The 20,859-nt window shown below is 39.2% G+C and overlaps 1 protein-coding gene across 2 annotated transcripts; it reads right to left on the reverse strand.

The window, feature by feature from the left end:
- Window positions 1-1,582: 1,582 nt before the first annotated feature.
- ARL6 (ADP ribosylation factor like GTPase 6) lies at window positions 1,583-20,095 on the reverse strand. 2 transcript variants are annotated; one of them, XM_054974030.1, is made up of 8 exons: window positions 20,014-20,095; window positions 17,881-18,052; window positions 14,457-14,518; window positions 13,902-13,970; window positions 10,511-10,605; window positions 7,693-7,822; window positions 3,172-3,227; window positions 1,583-2,171 (listed from the first exon to the last, which is right to left on the reverse strand). In XM_054974030.1, the coding sequence occupies exons 2-8, from the start codon at window positions 18,001-18,003 to the stop codon at window positions 2,146-2,148; spliced, it is 561 nt and encodes a 186-aa protein (XP_054830005.1). In that variant the 5' UTR covers window positions 18,004-18,052; window positions 20,014-20,095; the 3' UTR covers window positions 1,583-2,145. The 2 variants fall into 2 exon arrangements, with proteins under 2 accessions (XP_054830005.1, XP_054830006.1); XM_054974031.1 differs by lacking the exon at window positions 20,014-20,095 and adding an exon at window positions 19,711-19,883.
- Between the last annotated feature and the right edge of the window lie 764 nt (window positions 20,096-20,859).

A 20,859-nucleotide genomic window follows, 5' to 3' on the forward strand; every position in this document is an offset into this window, starting at 1 on the left:
AGAGGGAATGCTTATTAAATTTGCAGATGATACTAAATTGGGAGAAGTAACAAATATGGTACAAGACAGTCAGGGTACAGGGTGATCTTGACAGGCTGGAAAACTGGGCTAAAACAAGTACAATGAATTTCAACAGAGATAAATGTAAAATTCTGCATTTAGGTAGGAAAAATCAAATACCTTATTATAGGATAGGGGAGACTTGTCTTGGCAGTACTAGTATGTGTGAAAAGGATCTAGGGGTATTAGTAGACCATACACTGAACATGAGTCAGTAGTATGATGTAGTAGCTAAAAAAGAAAATACAATTTTGGGCTGTATCAATAGAAGTATAATGTCCAGATCACGCAAAGTGATGGTATCCCTCTACTCTGCTTTGGTTAGAATTCACCTAGAATATTGTGTTCAGTTTTGGGCACCACAATTTAAGAAGGATATAGACAAACTAGAATGTGTCCAGAGGAAGGCAATGAAGATGATGAGGGGTCTGGAGACCAAGTCCTATGAGGAAAGGTTGAAGATAGGTTTAGCTTGAAGAGGAGATGACTGAGAGGTGATATGATAACCATCTTCAAGTACCTGAAGGGCTGTCATATAGAGAATGGCGTGGAGTTGTTTTCTGTTGCCTCAGGTCGGACCAGAATCAAGAGGTTGAAATTAAATCAAAAGAATTTTTGGATAAACATTAGGAAGAACTTCTTGACAGAGTGGTCCCTCAGAGGAACAGGTTTCCTTGGGAGGAGGTGGACTCTCCTTCTTTGGAGGTTTTAAAGCAGAGGCTAGATGGCCATCTGACACAGCAATGCTGATTCTGTGAACCTAGGCAGATCATGAGAGGGAGAGCAGGAAGGGTTACATCTGTACTTAGTTCTCATGGCCCCTTCTTACACGCCCAGGGTAATGCTGATTTGGGTAAGGAATCAATTTCCCCCAAGCCAGTTTGGCTGGGGATCCTGATGGTGTTTTGCCATCTTCTGGGCATGGACAAGGGTCGCTGGGTGTGTGTAGTTATGAATTTCCTGCACTGCGCAGTGGGTTGGACTAGATGACCCTGGAGGTACCTTCCAACTCTGATTCACAGGGTTGTTCTGAGGATAAAGCAGGATGGGAGAATGGGGTAGGATATAATATCAGTAATAGAAACTTCATTTACAGAAAACTGGTTTAAAATATGCATTTAGCTGCACAATAGAGCATCAACTGGCCCCAGGGAATTTACTTGCCAGAATGGAAAGCACTGTTGCTGTTAGCATTCAGATAAGTGCTTTTGCAGAAGCCTGGATATGTTTGCAACCAAGTCCCCAGGCCTTAGTGCAATGAAGCCAGCTGTTATATTGCAGTTCTTCAATTTAACCAGAAGTTTTGTTGCATCAATACAAAATACTTACATCATATAGTTGTGCTGTACAGAAGACCATTTGAGCTCTTCTTTTTTTAAGTAGCTTCAGGAAGCACATTAAAAAGACTGCATGCCCATGCAGAACACTAATGTAAGGAGAGGGCCTAAGTGTGGAACACTTGACTGCTGTATTTCCTACATACCATTTTATCTCTCATTTTAACACACGAACAAGCCAGTAAGTCAATCAAACACCATATTTTATTTATCAAAATATTTTTTTAGCTGCTACAGGATGCAATATAATTCACCACATACAAGCAGAATGGTACTCATAAATATCAATTACTTATAAAAACACAATTCACATGTAATTGGTATATCTTAAAAGATACTGTGAACAAATTAATTGGTATAAGCTGGTTTCTGTACAAAACAAAACTTACATTCTGGTAAAGATACATTTCAATACAGACTTCTGAACAGAAGACACTATATAGAGACCTCATAAGAACCAAATTATTGAGGTTCAAAGATGTCTCTTACTGGGTACCAACGCCAAAACACCAGCATGTATGTATACAATGATATGAATGTTCTGTTTAACCATACTAAAATGGTTGGTTAATATCATGAATGTCCATATATAACACATTGTTTAAAAAAAGTTTGGCTTTTGTTAAGCCCAAGAAATAATCAATAAAATGCATTGCTGTAAACAACCTAAAAAAGTCTTTATCTTCAAGGCTTGTCATATACATCCACAAATGTTCTTTTAATGACATTTTCAGAGTTCATCGGCTTTTCATGTCTTCGTTGCTTGAATCTGACCTTGATAAAATAAATAAAACTCACATTAAAATGCTGTTCTTATCATGTTATTTCATCTAAAGACAAATTATTGGTATTATTGAAGCTTCTGAACAATTAAATAGAACCAAGTAGAACCATGGTTGCACACACATATATGGTGTATGTGCATACTGGAATCAAATCTACAGATTTTCTGTAAGCAGTTTTGAACAATTTATTAATTTTTGTTTTCTCTGAGGTGAGTATTCACCCTATATCACAGTAGTGCTGGCTTCTGATCTCTCAAAGTTGAGTCTCTGCTGCCATCTTGTGGTGTCTTTTAGATAAAATACTGAAGAGACACCCAACATTTCAGAATCACAACTATTGTAGATGGCATACATTATTTATAGATTTTTACTACACCCTGCCCCAAGTTTCAAAGTTGATAACAACTGTTGATTATTTGTTTATATTCTATTTCTACAGTGAAACTCATTTACTTAATGATACAAATTCCCCGCATGTGAATTTTAAAATGTTTTTGTTTCCACTGATTAAACAAAAACCATTTGTAATAGTTTTCTGGTGTATCCCTGTCATATTTAATAAAGCTATTGTATTTAATAAAGACTATGACATATTACTTAGCCCTTTTTCCATTAGTAACATATGATACGAAATGAAATAATATAGAAGACCTGAGCAAACTTGCAACGAAGTTTTATATTCTGTAATATCAAACATTATACCACATCTGCAATCTCGAAAAGTGTATTTTAATTAATATATGTCGTTAATAAGTGGCAAACTATCTTTATATTAATTTAAATATAACTATTAAAGTCAGCTACGCTTGTTGTAGCAATAAAATAGAAGGAAAAAGAGTCCAAATGTTGAGTTTGACATGGATACTCACTGTGTAATTTGATCTGATAGCAGAAATAGGTAGAAATAAGGCAAAATGAAATGGTGAAAAAGATTATTTAAAAATATTAAAGAAAAGAGAAGCAGCTAAGTCAAAATGTGCCGAACCTACCCTGAAGCCAGTCTACACCTTCCTGTAATCCTTCTCCTTTAAGAGCATTACTAGCACTAAAAAAAAGTTTAAAAGTACATGAAAACACACTCAGGACATTTTAAACAGCAAATTTCAAGTTTTATATGCAGTAAAGACTATAAATATACATTCAGACTGGAAGCTAGATTATATGAGAGAAGCATGGCTGCCCCCACACAAAACAGCCACCCTGCACACCCCCTTCCTCTTATACCAACAACAAAACATGCAACATTATGTAATCATGCTGAGCTTCTCTTTCCAAATTCTGTTTGTTGTTTTCAAAATCTCAATGATACAAATAACTTTTACAAAGATAGATATCTGACACTCCTCTCCCCAAACATCCATTGCAGTGAGGCAGGGCAGGGAAACTGAAGTGTCTTGGTTCTGATCTTAGAATAATATCCAAAAAGCATTAAGAAATGAGTGAAATGCCCCCACCCCCAAAGGGGGTAAGTGTGAGGAAACTGAACCATAAACAATGGCTGCAGCAGTTGACCGGGACAGCAGAGAAGGGAGAATTTCCCTTCCATTTGTCATCCTGATTTTCTCTTTCTTCTCCTTGGCAATTACTTCTTCCATTCCTCAGTTCACTTTCCTCCATCTGCTGCCTCATCTGCTCACTATCACTTTCCACAAGCCTCTCCTGCCTTTCTTTCCACTTCATTGCTGTTTCCTGCACCTATCAGGGAGTTTTCTGTCATTTCTAAGTTACCACTTTTTTTATTCTGGCTAAATGAGAACATATACTTCCTGAAAGAACAATGAGCATATGACTATGACTTTTTTAAGGGGAGGACAAAAGCCGTTTCTGATCTTGCCACAAGACTGTGAATGTCACTGGATTCAAAATCTTGTACAGTCGTAAGCTAATTTTTCTTACAGTATTAAAAATGGTTCATATATACTGGATAGTAGTTTATCTTTGTATCTAATTCTGAACATGGCTCCAGGCCATGGATCAAAAAATCTGCACAAAGTGGCTATGTATGGATTGGGGGGTGGGGGGTGGAGTTTCCTACACACCTAGGGGAGCCTCCATGTTACAAAAACAAAAAAAAATCCCCTGAAATTTTGAAAAGGAGAGAATTACATAAAAGTTTTAAAATTCTGAAATCTCATTACCACGTAAGATTTTAGCAGTCATTTTAGCTAGATAATCCAAAATGGCTTCTGGAGTTTCATTTGAAAAAACAAGTGTTGCTTACCTGTAACTGTTGTTCATCTAGGTCTTCCGTGCAGGCACACATGGGACTGCGCATGCTCAGGCCTGCCGACTTAGGAGATTTTTAAAGCTCATAACCACTAGGGGGTGCCCTCGCCTCTCAGTGCACCTGCACAGCTGTCTTTCCTGCCAAAAACGGCTTCTAAGAGGTGGGGCACCCCTGACATACCCTTAGTCCTCTTTCGCCGCCGCACTACAAGGTAAGTACCAAGAGCATTAGCAGGGAAGGAGGGAGGGTATGTGTGCCTGCACGGAAGACCTAGATGAACAACAGTTACAGGTAAGCAACATTGTTTTTCTAAACATGCCATGGCGGGAAGTCCAGGCCGGGAGCAGGATGGGAGAAGGTGGCAATGCCTGCCTCCTGCCTTCACCTAGCTGATATTAGTAAAGCAAGTGGCAATGCCCACCCCCTGCCTTCACCCAGCGGGTATTAGGAGTGAGGCAGGTGGCAATGCCCACCCCCACCTTAACACAGCTAGTATTAGGAGCAGAGCAGGTTGCAATGCCCTCTCCCTGCCTTCCCAGCTGGTATCAGCAGCAGACCCGGTGGCAATGCCCACCCCCCCTTTGAACCAGTTGGGATCAGGAGTGGAGCAGCTGGCAATGCCCACCCCCCATACCTTAACCCAGCTGGTATTAGAAGCAGAGCAGATGGCAATGCCCACACCCATCTTAACCCACCTGGTGTTAGGAGCGGAGCAGGTGGCAATGCCTACCTCCACCTTAACTCTGCTGGTATTAGGAGTGGAGTAGGTGGCAATGCCCCCCCCCTTCAGCCAGCTGGGATCAAGAGTGGAGAAGGTGGCAATGCCTGTCCCCTGCCTTAACCCAGCTCATATTGGGAGCGGAGCAGATGGCAATGCCCACCCTCAACTTAACCCAGCTGGTATTAGGAGCGAAGTAGGTGGAATTTCCCCTCCCACCTTAACACAGCTGTTATTAGGAGCAGAGCAGGTGGCAATGCCACCCCTGACCTTAACCCAGTTGGTATTAAAAGCAGAGCATTTGGCAATGCCCACCCACCCCCTTCACCCAGCTGGGATCAGAAGCAGAGCAGGTGGCTTTGCCCACCCACTGTCTTAACCCAGCAGGTATTAGGAAAGGAGTAAGTAGCAATGCCCCCCCCACTTATCCCAGCTGGGATCAGGAGCAGAGCAGGTGACAATACCCACCCCCCTTCACCCAGCTGGAATCAGGAGCAGATCAGATAGCAATGCCCGCCCTCCTTCACCCGACTGGGATCAGGAGTGGAGCAGGTGACAATGCACCCCGCCTTAACCCAGCTGGTATTAGGAGCGGAGTAGGTGACAATGCCCATCCTCCACCTTAACCCAGCTGGTAAGGAGTGGAGCAGGGGGCAATGCCCTCCCCTGCCTTAACCAAGCTGGTATTAGTGGTGGAGAAGGTGGCAATGCCCACCCCCCGCCATCACCCATTTGGGAGCAGGAGTGGAGCAGGTGGCAATGCCCACCTCGCACCTTCACCTGGCTGGGATCAGATGCAGAACGGGAGGCAATGCCCTTCTTCCCTTCACCCAGCCAGGATAAAGAGCAGAGCTGGTGACAATGCCTGCCCTCTTCAACCTACTGGAATTAGTCACTGAGCAGGCAGCAATGCCCACCCTTTCTTCACCCTGTCAGAGTCAGGAGCCAAGCATGTAGCAAAGCCTGCCCCCCTCTTCAACCTGCTGGAATCAGGAGCAGAGTAGGTAGTAAAGCCTGCCGTTTGCCTTCACCGGTCAGGATCAGGCACAGAGCAGGAGGTAATGCCTGTTCCTCCCTCCACCCAGCGGGGAGAAGGTGGCAATGCCCACCCCTTTTCCCCCAGCTGGGATCAGGCTCAGAGCAGGCAGCAATGCCTGCCCCCCTTCACCCAGCCGTAGTCACAGAACAGGAGGCAACCCCCCCCCCCTTTACCCGGCATGTATCAGGCACGGAGCAGGTAGCAAAGCCCACCACCCCTTCACATGGCCAAGATGAGGCAGATCAGGCATGGAGCAGATAACAATGCCCACCCACCCTCCTTCACCAGCTGGAATCGGCGATGGAGGAGGAGCAAATGCCTGCCTGCCTTCCCCTTTCTAGAGCCAGTTGTATTTTCTCCCACAACAGGCTTTGTTGCTAGTTAAAATATAATCTCTTAGGCACTAACTCACTGGATGGGACTTAATTATATAACTGCTTCAGTTTTAGCCCATCTGCAACTTAAGGGATAATAAGTGACCAACTTATACGGTTATTGATTGAGATAAAATATAAAAAATGGTCTTGAAAATGTAATGGTTGTAGTTAATCAAGTGGTTCATGGCTTTTCTACCTTCTTCTTTGGAAATACTGGTAAAAGAAAGATATAGGGGCAATTTTGCCTGATTTTTCCTTCTTAGTATTGTTTCTCGTGCCCCATGACATTTTGTTCACAAGGCAGCTTTAAGGGGTGGGGTGGGGAGTAGCACTCACAAATGCTACTGAGGGAAGACAGGAAACTGTTTTCAAGAGCACACTTGTATTAATAGTTTGTAGGATCAAACTATTTGTTGTGGGAGGGTTTAGTCTTTTCTCTCTGCAAGATATGCATCAAAACATGTTGCTTTTCTGCACAAATTCTTAAAATTAGTAAGCTTTTATTCAGTCCTTTGCCTCAAGGCCTTAAATACCACAAGTGTAAATGTTATACCACTTTTATTTAAAGTGATTAAAAAACCCTCCCTTTAACTGATTTTATCCACAAGATGCTGATAGGTTTTGATGCATTTTGCTATCTTGGTATTTAGGGTATGTAAAAGAGAAAAAAAATGCTGAAGACCTACAGCTCTCAAAATGCAGAAGGATATTATTGTACTAAAGATTTATGGATTGATCCAAACAACAGCAAACTGACTGAAGCTCACAGACTTTAGAGCTTTCCCCCTGCAGGCCCTGAGCCACTGGTAATCCTGCTGCTAGGTATCAGAAGACCCTCATACAGGAGACAAAGTGGGGGTTTCCAGTGAGAGGGAGGGCAAAAATTGTCCTTTTTTATTTTACAGAATGAAAAATGACTATTAAGGAATTGGTTTGCAAAAGTAAGTGAGGCTGACTACAGCTTGCTTTCAGCATCAGTATTTGTAGGTTTTCTACAACAGATTCCCCTCAGTTTAAAAAAGTATGATTACAAATGATCATCAGTTACCTTTCTTTGTGACAAACAGAATAATTAATACTACAATTAGTAATTTCAAACATTTAAGATCTGTGTAAATACAACATAAAGGTATATGTACACAACTTTACCAGATATGCCATGGCTTGTCTTTGATACTCTCTAAGGACAATAACTGACAAACTTTCACAGATGATACAGCATCTCTGAGGTCCATCTTATTTGCAAAGAACAAAACTGGTATTCGCCGATGTTTAATATCTAGGAGGGAAAAAAATCAGGAGTAACTTTTTGTTATCCTTGTCACTTTTTATGTATAACAAATTTTGAGAAGGAAAAGTGATACATACATTGCTCACCTGTCATTGTTATTCTCTGAAGTTAGTATTCTACCAAGATGCACACTTGGGTCATCGAGCCTCGAGTGCATATTTCAGTAGAGCATTCAAAGTAACCCTCATAAACTCATGTATGCATTTAATGCTGTTGTGTAAACTGTTTACAATAAAAGCACTGCCATGCATTGCAAAATACCTTACAAAAGACATTCCAATATGTATAATTCAAAAGTTGGTAAAAAGGTAAAGGTGCAAGCACCCAGTCATTACTGACCCATGGGGGGACGTCGCATCATGACGTTTTCTTGGCAGACTTTTTACGGGGTGGTTTGCTGTTGCCTTCCCCAAAAACTTTACCAAAAGTTGCTAAAACCATTAAAATATTACATTCACATTTTGGACGGGAAAAAGCTATAATCAGTAATAGGAATTTGCAGTTAAGATCTAAGGTAAATACTTTATCCTACATATAAAGGAGTAGAAATGAACAACTATGTTATTAACATTCTGTGCACTCAATAAAATTTCAACACTAGCACTAGTAGCTGTGATACATATGTTGTAATTTCAGCAGAGTTGTGATGGTGATGACAGCAAACAAACTACATCATGGAACGTATATATGACTAGCAATAACAGAATTCAACAGGGGCTATTATGCTGTTCAGGAAATTAGTAACTGTTGAAAGCATATGTAATCTTTTGAAAAATGTTATAAAATCACCACAATCCTTTTAATGTAGTATCTGAAAAATATAAATCTCTTGCTATTTCTGCATGATACAGTTATTTGGAAGTTATTTTTTTAACCCATATCTCCATGCAATCAAATCAAAGTGGAGCTTCAGCTATAAGCATCTTCCTCAGTCCCTTCCATGTTTCTGCCTTTCTCTCTCACCGTGCATAGAAAGGAATGCAAATCAATTAAATTGCATGTTTACTGGCCCTGAACAATAAACTATCTTTTCAAACTGAATTTATGTATGTTGGAAAGACAGGCAATGAGTTGTCTGAGTACAAGGCCTGATTTCAATTTCATCATATGTAAAAGTTCCCATAATTCATGAAGGAAATATGAGCCAACCTTTAAAATATGAATTGAACAATCCTTTCCAGGTTTACTCAGAATCTTGATAGAATCTATTCATTTGTTTTAGGATCTCACTATCAGAACTTTTTTTTGGCCAAATACTACTTACAGAAAATATTACAGCAAGAAGTTAGCATAGTCTATTATTCAAATATATAAAATCTTAAGATCAAGGTACATCATGTGTATCAGAATCTGTAACCCAAGAGCGGATACCTATATAAGAACAATATACTCTCATTATTTAAAAGGCAAATATTTATCAGGATAGCTTAATTTCTGCCTAATTGGTTTTCTTCAGTAATTTTTAAAATAAACAAAAGTTATTAATTTCGAATACTCACACAACAAAAATAAAATGCAATACTAAAGTGATTTCACTTGCTTCTTTTGTCTAAGTATTCCTTCTGAATTTCAGGTAGTAGGCTTACAAGAAGACCAATATAACTTTTATTCTATGTTCCAAGTTACTCTATAAATAGCAGCAGGACAAGCAAACTTTAAATTTCTAAAACTAATGTTTATTTAAATCAAAGATTTCTTAAGTATATTATTTTTTGTCACAGTAAGATGATAAAACACTTTAGTAAAATTTTATTACATGGTCTTTGGCCCAACTTTCTATCTTCAGCACATATTCATCCAACAGCAACAATGAAACAAACCATTTATTATTCTTTACAGATTTTTATAGCTTGTCCAAAAGATAGAATTGTGCTGTTCCACAGAGCAATTAGCATTTCTGCATGAAGTAATTTTCTGACTGAAACACATGTCAACATGTATTCTCTGGTGCTCATTCACAAATCATGAAGTAAGTTGCATTTATTATGGGAATGTTCTCAATTTCCTTGTATGTTCATTTATTGAAACATTTTCATCATGTTTTTAATACAACTGCTCCAAAAGCAGCACCTGATTTTTAAAATTTTTATTTAAATCAACAGTTTGCCAATTCCCCAGTGCTTTGCATTTGAACATGAAGGGGTAGACAAAGGAGAAAAATATGCCTTAACTCAGTAGTCCTCATCAAAATTTGTATGAATTATATCCTTAGGAAGCTAAGCCACACAATAACAGGTTGCAAGTATACTGGACATTGCTATTTTAGTTATTTTATGGTTGACAGTGCCAAAATTGGAGCAACAGCTATTTATCATACTAAGTTTCTGACAGAATGGCAAGTCAAGCAGAAAATAGTCCACAAATTAAAAAGTGTAGTACAGTAATTTGATAGTTTTAGGTTTGTAAAATTCAAAAAATATGCATGCTCAATTAACTCTTTACTTTTAAAAAAAATTGTTCCAGAATTATGGATTAATGTTCGTGGCAATCACTACTATAAATTAATACTAAACAGCAGTACTCCAATAAATAGAAAAGTATTGTGATAAAATAGGGAGATTCTATTTTTTAAAAGTAAACAGGATTGAATATACAAATATAGAATTACTACAAAATAGATGCTTTTACACCAAAGATAAGAAATTGGGTTCCGTGAAAGATAAAGGATCTCCTCACCTGGATGATTGAGAAGGGTGTCAAGTTCTTCTCTGGCCACAACCATTCTGAGTTTATCACTGCTATCAATGACAAAAATAATTGCCTGGCCTTCTCTGTACAATATAGAAAGAAGGAAATTATAGGTTCTCTAAAATGTTGAACAACAAATCATCAGAATCCTACTTCAGTGTTAGTGTACTAGCTAGAGGCATCCAATTCCTTCTAGACTCTAACAAAATAATTGCCTCTCTCCCTGAAACTGGGGTTACTTTCAAAATAGGTGTAGATTTTTAAAAAGATATATACAATCATATTCCTTCTAGTTTATTACAACATATTAGTTTTCATTTTGTAGTTTTGGAGACTGCATACTTCTCCAATATACAATTTAGAAATTTGGGGATTTGTGCTGTAGCCAAACAGGGCTCGTCAGAAGATGTGGCTCACACCCAGACTCTTAAAAAAAAAGTTATATACTCATTTCTTCCATAAGTTCCTTAAGGTACAACTTTTTGGAAATAGTCATGAACTGCGTTATCTACCCTCATCAGAACAGGGTCACATTCCAAATCACAAAGAGTCAGTAGGCTTGATACGTCCTGACCTGTATACCCCAGACAAGTCTGATCTTGTCAAGTCTTGGAAGCTAAGCAGGGTCAGCCTTGGGAGACCTCCAAAGAAGGCCAGAGTTGCAGAGGCAGGCAATGGCAAACCTCCTCTGTTAGTCTCCTGCCTTAAAACTCCCACCAGAGGTCGCCATAAGTCAGCTATGACTTGATAGCACTTTCCACCACCACCAGGCTCATTGTACTTTATCAACTCATCTAACAATACAATCCTAAGCAGAGTTATACCCTTCTATGCTCACTGAAGTTAGCCTTAGAAGGGCTAACTCTGCTTAGGTTTGCCCTGTAACTCTACTATTATCAAAAGCTGTAAAACTTTAAAAAAAAATCAAAGGAAACCTTACTACTACAAGGGAAGCCTTAAAATTACTGTATCCTTAAAGAGAAATGCAGACATTTTCAAATTTCAAAAGATATGGTTAGATTCAACCGCCCCCTCCCTTTAGTCCCCATACCACATCCCTGCTATACATGAGAGTTTCCCAGTTCTCAAAAGTGGTTTAGGGAGCACAAGGTACTGCAGTATAAAAGAGGAGGTAGTAAGGATCTTTTCTGAAAACTGAGCAGTTCCCAGTCCTTTGCAGGAAACCATATTTTCAATTATGAAAGCAGATGCTTAAATTTATTTTGGTAAAATAAAAGGTACAATTGAATGGCACATCACAAGAAAACTCATCATCGCATTTGGATAACTTCAGAAAGTCTGTTTATTTGATCTCAGTTGAGACTATGACAGATTTTATTTTATTTATTTAAACATTTGTATGCTGCTTTTTATCCAAAATAGGGTCCCCAAGGTGGCAAACTTTAAGATGCTAATAAACAACGTAAAATAACATTTTAAAACTATTTAAATTTAAAACCTTTAAAATAGTATTAAAAACAATTCAATAAACACACAACAACAAACACCACAAAGAACAGGAGAAAGGCCAATAACAATTATTGGGAGTATGCCAAACAAAACAAAAAAGTCTTCATCCTCTGGTGGAAGACAGCAATAGTGGGGGACAAATGAGTCTCTGGAGAGGGAATTCCAAAATGTTGGTGCTATGACTGTTTCTCGGGTTGCCACCCATCTAGTTTCACATGGCAGGGGCACCTGACACAGAGCCTACAAAGATGACTGAAGTGAATAGGCAAGTTCATATGAGAGAAGGCAGTCCTTAAGATATGCTGGTCCCAAGCTATATAGGGTTTTAAAGGTCAATGCCAGCACCTTGAATTGTGCCTGGAAGGAAATTGGAAGCCAGTGCAGAGAGAACAACACTGGAGCAATGTGGTCCCTACAACTCACTCCAGTCAGCATCCTGGCCATAGCATTCTGTACCAACTGAAGTTTTCAGACAGACAAGAGCAGCCTTGCATCCAGCACACTGCAGTAGTCTAATCTAGATGTTAGCAGGGCATGTACTACAGTGGCAACATCATTCCTATCCAGGAAGGGCTGAAGCTGGTAAAAGGCACCCCAGCAACCTCTGCCCCGTGTTTATCTAACAAGAGGACTGGTCCTGCAGCACCCCCAAGCTAAGGGTAGCGCAACCCCATCTAGAACAGGAGAAAATGCATTTCTTGAGTTAGGCATTCCCCCCACCAGTAGCACCTCCATCTTGTTTGGATTAAATTTCAGTTTAAGTTTCAGGTGCCCATGCATGCTCTGGTGCACATCAATTACCAACCTTTTTAGAGTGGGTAAATGCTACTTACGTACCATACATGTCACAATATGTTGCAGTATAGTACAACTGATCTGTATATTGTCAAATACTGAGAAATTTAATCATCAGGAACTCTTTGCCAAGTCATTATATAAAGGGATCATCTCAAAAGAAACAATTGCCTAAAGCTGTGACCTGCACGCACAAAAATTTTGCCAGGTCTTCTTTTATATCTTCAACTATTTTGATGTTGGTTTTTATTGTGAGCTTTTTAAAAATTAAGCAATGTTTGTATTAACAAAGCTGAAAAAAATATTTTAGTAACGTATATATGGCTATTTTGCCCTGACCCAGTGCTAAGCAGACCTCTAACGAAGACCAGGGTTGCAGAGGAAGGAAATGGCAAAACACCTCTGTTAGTCTCTATTAGTCAGGGGTCACCATATGTCATCTCTGACTTGATCACACTCTCTTCCATCACCATATTTTAGGACTGACATTTTCATAAAAGAAAACTTACCTTCACAAAATAAACACCAGATAACTCCAATACAATTACTCAAAAGTGTTAAATTTTCAATTCAATCTTAGGCTTTAAGGTTAGTATTCTAATAGCATTATCATCACGTTATTTATTTATTTCACTTATTTATTTACTTCACTTATATCCTGCCTTTATCCCCTGAAGAAGGAAGCTCTGACTCTTAAAAGCTTACACTCTGAAAATCCTGTTGGTCTCTAAAGGTGCCACTGGACTCAAATCCTGCAGTTCTACTGCAGACCAACACAGCTACCCTCCTAATTTATTTCCAGTGGGGAGGACCTAAAGTAGCTTATATCATTCTTCTCTCTTACATTTTATTCTCATAACAACCTTATGAGGGTTAGACTAAGAGTGTGTGACTGGCCCACGGTCACCCAGCAAGTTTCCACGGTTGAGTGGGATTTCGAACCTGAGCCTCCTCGATCCTAGTCCAGCACTCCATCACACTGGCTTTCACATTATTTTGCAATTTGTCTAATCTCCTTAGAATCTTTATACAGTATCATGAAGTACCAGAACAGTTTTGTTTCAAAAAGTGACAGTAGAGCAAACAGAAGAGTTTTTTCTTTAAAGCTACTTACTTGTAGTAGTGTTCCCAGAGATTTCTGTATCTACCTTGACCAGACATATCAAACACAGTAAATGACAAACTATAAAGAGATAATAAAATATAAAATTGGAATTTAAATTAATTCAATGCTGTAATCCCATTAACACATACTTGGGGTTGTTTCTGAATACATGTGCATTAGCTTAAAATGCAAGTTTGTATTTTTTTTTAAAATAGCACACCAGTCAATAAGAAGTTCTGAATCTCTTAAGTATCATACTCAAGCAGAGGTCAAAATAATTAAGGCTACTTAATAAGTAAAGGAAATACAGAAACAATTTTTTAAAGAAATTTTTTTCCTAAAACGTTGACTATGAAGGTTTTATTTACGCAACTCCCATATGTTTTAGAACCCTGCCTAGATTTATTTCCAGCACCAGTAAGTAAAGCAATGAGAAAACATCAAACAGCACAGTATGGTGATATGACATCTTGCGATAATAAAATATTACAACTAATACATCCCTAGAAAAGATTATATGCTTCTCCAAATGCGTAATTGTGTTATGCAAATAAAACAGCTTACCTGGATGTCTTGAATTTCTCAATACTGAATCCTATTGTGGGAACAATATCTTGAGTTTGAGCCTTCAAAGAAAAAACATTTATCTTAAAAAACAGATCTGTGCAAAATTTTATTACCTTGGTGTTTTGTATTCACTTATATTTACTTACTCAGATTACTATCCATACAATGTTATTAAAATAAAATCAAAGCTGGCAGTAGCCAGATGACACCCCTCCTCAAATGTTTACAAAGGGGGGAAATTGTGGTTTTAAATTTACTCTGACAGATTCTTAATCTGCACAATGATAGCTCTGCCATCTTATTTATTTATTTTGATGATCCAAATCAATAACCTATATCCACAAAGACTTGTTTAGTTCATCTGCCATTTTAAAGTCTTATAATAGAACCTTAGTTCTGTGTAAGAGCATGCAGTTTTGCTACTTTGTTATGGGAGAAAATGGACATCATAACTCTATGCTGCAATTCTGATCCAAGAAAATCATATTTCGTCAGACAGTGTCCAAACTGCATATTGTTATTACTAGGAAATCACAATTTTTCCTCCAGAGAGTGCAATCATGGTTAAAGTGACAACGGAGTGTAATGTAGTTATGTGACTGTCACAGGTACTTATAGGACATCACTGGCATCATATTGATGAGCAACTCCATGCCCAGATAATTTTTGATACAGTTTTTTTAAAAGCTATAGTTTATTTTATTTCTTTTGCTGAAGGATGAGTGCTTCCCTCACAGCAACACAAGAGCAAAACATTCACACGACCCTTGTAAAAGAAAATGTCAAGCATCAGCAAGACTGTTGCTTTTCTGAACTATTTTTGTTTTATTCATTTATCTGTCCTTTGAAGGGTACCTTTTTAAAGGATGCAAATTGCCTTTTACAGTAAAGAATATGTCCTTGTTCCCATAACACTGTAACATTAGTGATATCACATTTCTATTGCTCACAAAGTAACATCCTTAAATGTTATTAGAAATTCTATATTGTACTGTTTTTATCAAACAAATCAATACTGCGAATTATTTAAATTCTCAGATTTCTGATGCATCTTCACTTAACAAACAAGAGCACAGATTGTGAATACTAAATTAACAATAATAACATCTTATTTATATAGCATCCTTCAGTACTACTTAACACCCACTCAGACCAGTTTACAAAGTATGTATGTTATTATTATCCCCACAACAATCACCCTGTGAGGTTGGTGGGCTGAGAGAACTTCGGAGAGCTGTGATTGATCCAAGGTCACCCAGCCGGCTCCAAGTGGAGGAGTAGGGAATCAAACCCGGTTCTCCAGTTTAGAGTCCCGCTGCTCTTAACCACTACACTAAACTGGCTCTCATTACATTTTCCACCATCTTTATATCTGCAGCCTATTATTCCTGAAGTTAATCTATGAATCATTAAACACATACTAAGGTCCTTGTTATACTAAAAATCTTGAAAACCTCTTTGAGATATATGCTTGGAAAATTCTAGTGTACAAATTTTCTACATGGAAAGCACTCACACTATACTTTCTGCCCCTTAGATACAGATTATTTCTGTATAGAAACATTGTCATGTGTGCAACAGCTTCTAGATTAAGCTGCTACAAAGAGTTAGTGTAGTGCAATGACTAAGAGATTTGCAGTACAATCATAAAATTTTTTTCCTGGGAGTAAGCAGCGTTGCATACAGCAGAGGAGGTTTCCAAGTAGACCTGCTTCTCTTGGTTGTAAAACAGGAGGTCCCCAACTCAAATATTTGCTCCAATAGAAACTCATCTGACAGCCCAATAGAAACTCATCTGACAGAAGATTCCCCCAAAATGCTCTACTGGGATCATTGAACCTGAATGGACAAACGCCATGGAGGTCTGGAACTGTAATAGGAAGGGAATAGGCAACGACTGAATGAAAAAACCTGGGTGGATCTAACCCTCTATCCTCAGCCCCCTCTCCACATTTGTAACAGGGGAATATTGCTACTGACCTAATTTACAGAACTATATTGAATGCTGTAAATGCGAAGTATAGTGTTCTGAATGTATACTGATATATATTCCCTGTGTTGGTCCCAACAAATAAAGAGAATACATACTACATATTTTGGAAAACTGGTGATGTTGCAACATTTGAAAAACACATAGAATGAAAGTATACCCACTTACTGGACAGGCACAAGTACCTGGTAATTCTTAATGTTTTATTCACCTCTCTCTGGAAGCTGAGTCCAGAAACACTGAACCATTTAATACCCAATGCAACATGTTTTCTAGTGTTTATGGAACAAATCCTTCAATAAATTAATCTCTATTTGGAAATGGGAAATATTATCACCTTCTAGTAAATCTTATGAGCTGATGCAGCATATTTGATGTCCTCAAAAAGTTATTAATAAATACTGTGATCAATAAGTTTCTTAAGCAAGCACCAGCATTTTCATGCTTTCTCTTCCTAAATGTATTTTTACATTCACATGCCAATCTTGAAGTTCTCTCAGATTTCAGAAAAAGTTTATTGTGAGGCATACAGTCCTTTTAATGACTAACAAACAAGATTCTTTCAGTGTGATCCGAAACAGAGTTACGTCTTTCTAAACCCATGGACTTTGGTAGCTTTAGAAGGGCATAATTCTGCTTAAGATGGCACTGTTGGTTATTTTGCCTTCAGGTAGTTTTACACAGATACCTCTCTAGAATTTGTTTTTATAGTTTATTTGTATTTTGATTACTGATACTGATTTTCTTAGAACTTTTCATTATTAACGTAGTGACTATTTTTATAAGCCAAATAGTAATTGGTTTACAAATACTCAGCTATATTTAAAGCCAAAGGAGTAATAGAATATATGATTAAGCTTTTCATTAAAAAGTATATGAATCTATTCTCTTTTTTACAATTTAGCTAAAAAATCAAACTAAAATCTGTTGACAGAAAACTAAAATGAGCAGCAATCATTATGCTGTTTCAAACGACATTGGACATATGAAACTACCTTATACTGAATCAGACCATTGGGCCATCAAAATCAGTACTGTTTAGTTTGACTAGAAGCAGCTCTCCAAGGTTTTAGATCACCTCCTTCCTGAGCTTTAAAAAAAAACAGGAGACAATAAAAATTGAACCTGGGACTTTCTGCATGCCAAGCAGATTGCTCTGCCACTGAACCACAGCCCCTCCTCAAATTAAACCCTTAGATTTCAGTCACCTTTAATTTCTGCTACTTTACTTTATCCTGAGAAAATTATTGGCATACTACCACCACTACCACTTTGCTGCGATTGTCTACGTTCTTCTATACTAATCTGATAAGGAAACTTCTTTTTACTTAATTGCAAGGTTAAATCACATTCAAGAGCTACTTCCCATTAGCATTGGCCTTTCAGGATTAACAATAACTAAGCCATCAGCATGTTAAAAAGGCTACTTACATTAGATGGTTTCAGCTTATTGATGATAGTAGTTTTACCACTGTTGTCCAATCCAAGGCATAAAACATTAACTTCTTTCTTCTTTAGGCCAAGCCAGCCTGCTAGTTTGTCAAATAATCCCATAATTGTGATTGAAAAGCACAGTCAGTTACAGTGTTTCTGAAGAATATGCCTATTTAAAACATGACAGGAAAGGTACTCAGTCATTTCAGACAAAGAAGCCTGAGAAAAGATTGTTTCAAACACTGTCTCAACAGGTTGCTTTACATAAGTATCTAGCAAGTAAGCTGATTATTTGACAAGAGCCTTAATGCTAAAAGCAGATAGGCTAGTTAAAACCCAGTCCAAAGCACAATGTCCTGGGTTCAGTGAGTTTTAGGTAGGCAGCAATGTTGGTCTGCAGTAGAACAGCAGGATTTGAATCCAGTGGCACCTTAAAATAATAGGATCATAGAGTTGGAAGCGGCCTCCAGGGTCAGATAGTCCAACTCCCCACTCCACCCACCCCCAGTGACCCCTGCTCCATGCCCAGAAGATAGTAAAACACCTCCAGGATCCCTAGCCAAACTGGCCAGAAGAAAATTACTTCCTTAGCCCCAAGTGGCAATTGGCATTACCCTGAGCGTGTAAGAAGGGGCCACAAAAATTAAGCCCTGATGTAATCCTTCCTTTCCTCCCTCTCATCATCTGCCTAGTTCATAGAATCACCATTGCTGTCAGATGGCCATCTAGCCTCTGCTTAAAAACCTCCAAAGGAGAGCCCACCACCTCCTGAAGTAGCCTGTGCTGTTCTGTCAAGAAGTTCTTCCTAATATTTAGCTGAAAACTCTTTTGATTTAATTTCAACCCATTGGTTCTGGTCCAACATACTGGAGCAATGGAAGGCTGTCTTCTATATGACAGCCCTTTAAGTACTTGAAGATGGTTATCATAACACCTCTCAGTCATCTCCTCTCCAGGCTAAACATACCAACCTTTCCCCATAGGTCTCTAGACCCCTCATTATCTTCGTTGCCCTCCTCTGGACACATTCCAGCTTGTCTACATCCTTCTTAAATTGTGGTGCTCCAAACTGAACACAATACTTTAGATGAGGTCTAACAGAGCAGAGTAGAACAGTACCATCACTTTGTGTGATCTGGACACTATACTTCTGTTGATACAGCCCAAAATCATATTTGCCTTTTTAGCTATCACATCACACTGCTGACTCATGTTCAGTGTATGATTTACTAAGACCCCAAGATTCTTTTTGCACCTACTACTCCAAGACAAATCTCCCCCATCCTATAATTATGCATTTGATTTGTCCTACCTAAATGCCAAACTTTACTGAGAGTCCATTTGGTGTAGTGGTTAAGAGTGGCAGGACTCTAATCTGGGGAACCGGGTTTGATTCCTCACTCCTCCACTTGAAGCCAGTTGGGTGACCTTGGGTCAGACACAGCTTCTCAGAGCTCTCTCAACCCCATCCACCTCACAGGGTGATTGTTGTGGGGAAAATAATATCATACTTTGTAAGCCACTGAGTGGGTGTTAAGTTGTCCTGAAAGACAGTACATAAATCAAATGCTATATTATATATTTATCCCGGTTGAAATTCATTTTATTTGTTTTAGCCCAGTTTTCCAGCCTGTCACGATGATCCTGTATCCTGTCTTCTACCATATTTGCTACCCCTCCCAATTTAGTACCATCTGTAAATTTAATAAGCATTCCCTCTATTCCTTTATCCAAATCATCTGTAAAAATGTTGACCCTCCCTCCATCTATCAGCATGCCTGAAGGCTGGTCATTTTAGGTCCGCTTGAAGAAAGAGCCAAAAAATACCTCGGTGCGATTTTCATTTAAATCATGCCCCTGCCATCCATGCTTTGCGTGGATCTCAATATGGTTTAAAGCGAGGAGAAGTTGAGCCCGCGCCAAGCCACCTGGGGAGGTGACTTGTTTTTGCCTGAGGAGGGGGTCACGTCAGCTCCAGGCTCACTAGCAGCCACCCCCATCCCGAGAGTGGATGCGGGCCCGCCCCTGAAAAGCCATTCCAATCCCCCGCCCGCCCAGACTTTCGCCTTCCCTTCCTTCCCCGCCGTCCCCTCAAAGGAAAAGAGCGGGACGATCCCGGCTGCTACTCACAAAAGAGCCGAAAAGAGACGGAAGTCCTTGGGCAGGCCTTGAAAGGGCAAGCCGCGTTCGTTCCGAAACGCCTGCGTCGTTGCCTTGGAGACCGAACGGCCGTCAGCGCGGTCGGGTAGGAGGACCAGCTCATTCTTTGGGTGGCGCTTCGGAGTGTTGCTTTGGAGCCGTATGTAAAGGGCGACAGAGACTCCTCGTGTTCTTATCTCTTCGGCTCATAATAAAAATGTCCTTTCCGCAATTTGTTTATTGCCTGTGACCGCAAAGAGGAGTACAAAAAAAGCAACAGCGTTCCCCTGAGAGGTCATTTCCGGCGCCTATAAAAGCTTCCATTTGAGGGGCAAGCAGAGTGGGATCGTATGGGAGTCGAGACGTTCAATAACACAGAGCTATACTAAACGGAGTCCTATTTGGGTTTATTCACTGCAACTGGGGCTTATTCTTCGGAAGGAGTTTCTAGGGTTGCTCTCATAGGCAAGACTGGAGGCGCTTCTTGGTTGTTGTCGTTTTGAAATAACCATGCATAAACTTCCAAACAAGCTCTTTTTATTCTCTGGAGGATCGTGTTTCCTTATTGTTTATACTTAGGCTGTTAATAAAGTGGTAGAAGGTAGGCAGAGGAGCGATTAAAAGCCATAAATTAGCCCAGAAGTATAATTTGTTCTTTATATTTTTAAAGGGTTACATTAAGCCTGATGACATTTCAGAGCTCCCCTCTCTAAAGGGAAAGAAGGAGCAGAAAGGGCATTTCTCCCCAAATGTTTCCTACTGCTCCAACTTTTAGCCTCCTTATATATACTTTCTGTAATAAGAACTAAAATTGCATTTCCTTTCATCTCATAAAAT

The sequence above is a fragment of the Eublepharis macularius genome, chromosome 3 (genome assembly GCF_028583425.1).
Source record: "Eublepharis macularius isolate TG4126 chromosome 3, MPM_Emac_v1.0, whole genome shotgun sequence".
In the NCBI taxonomy this organism is placed as follows: Eukaryota; Metazoa; Chordata; class Lepidosauria; order Squamata; family Eublepharidae; genus Eublepharis; species Eublepharis macularius.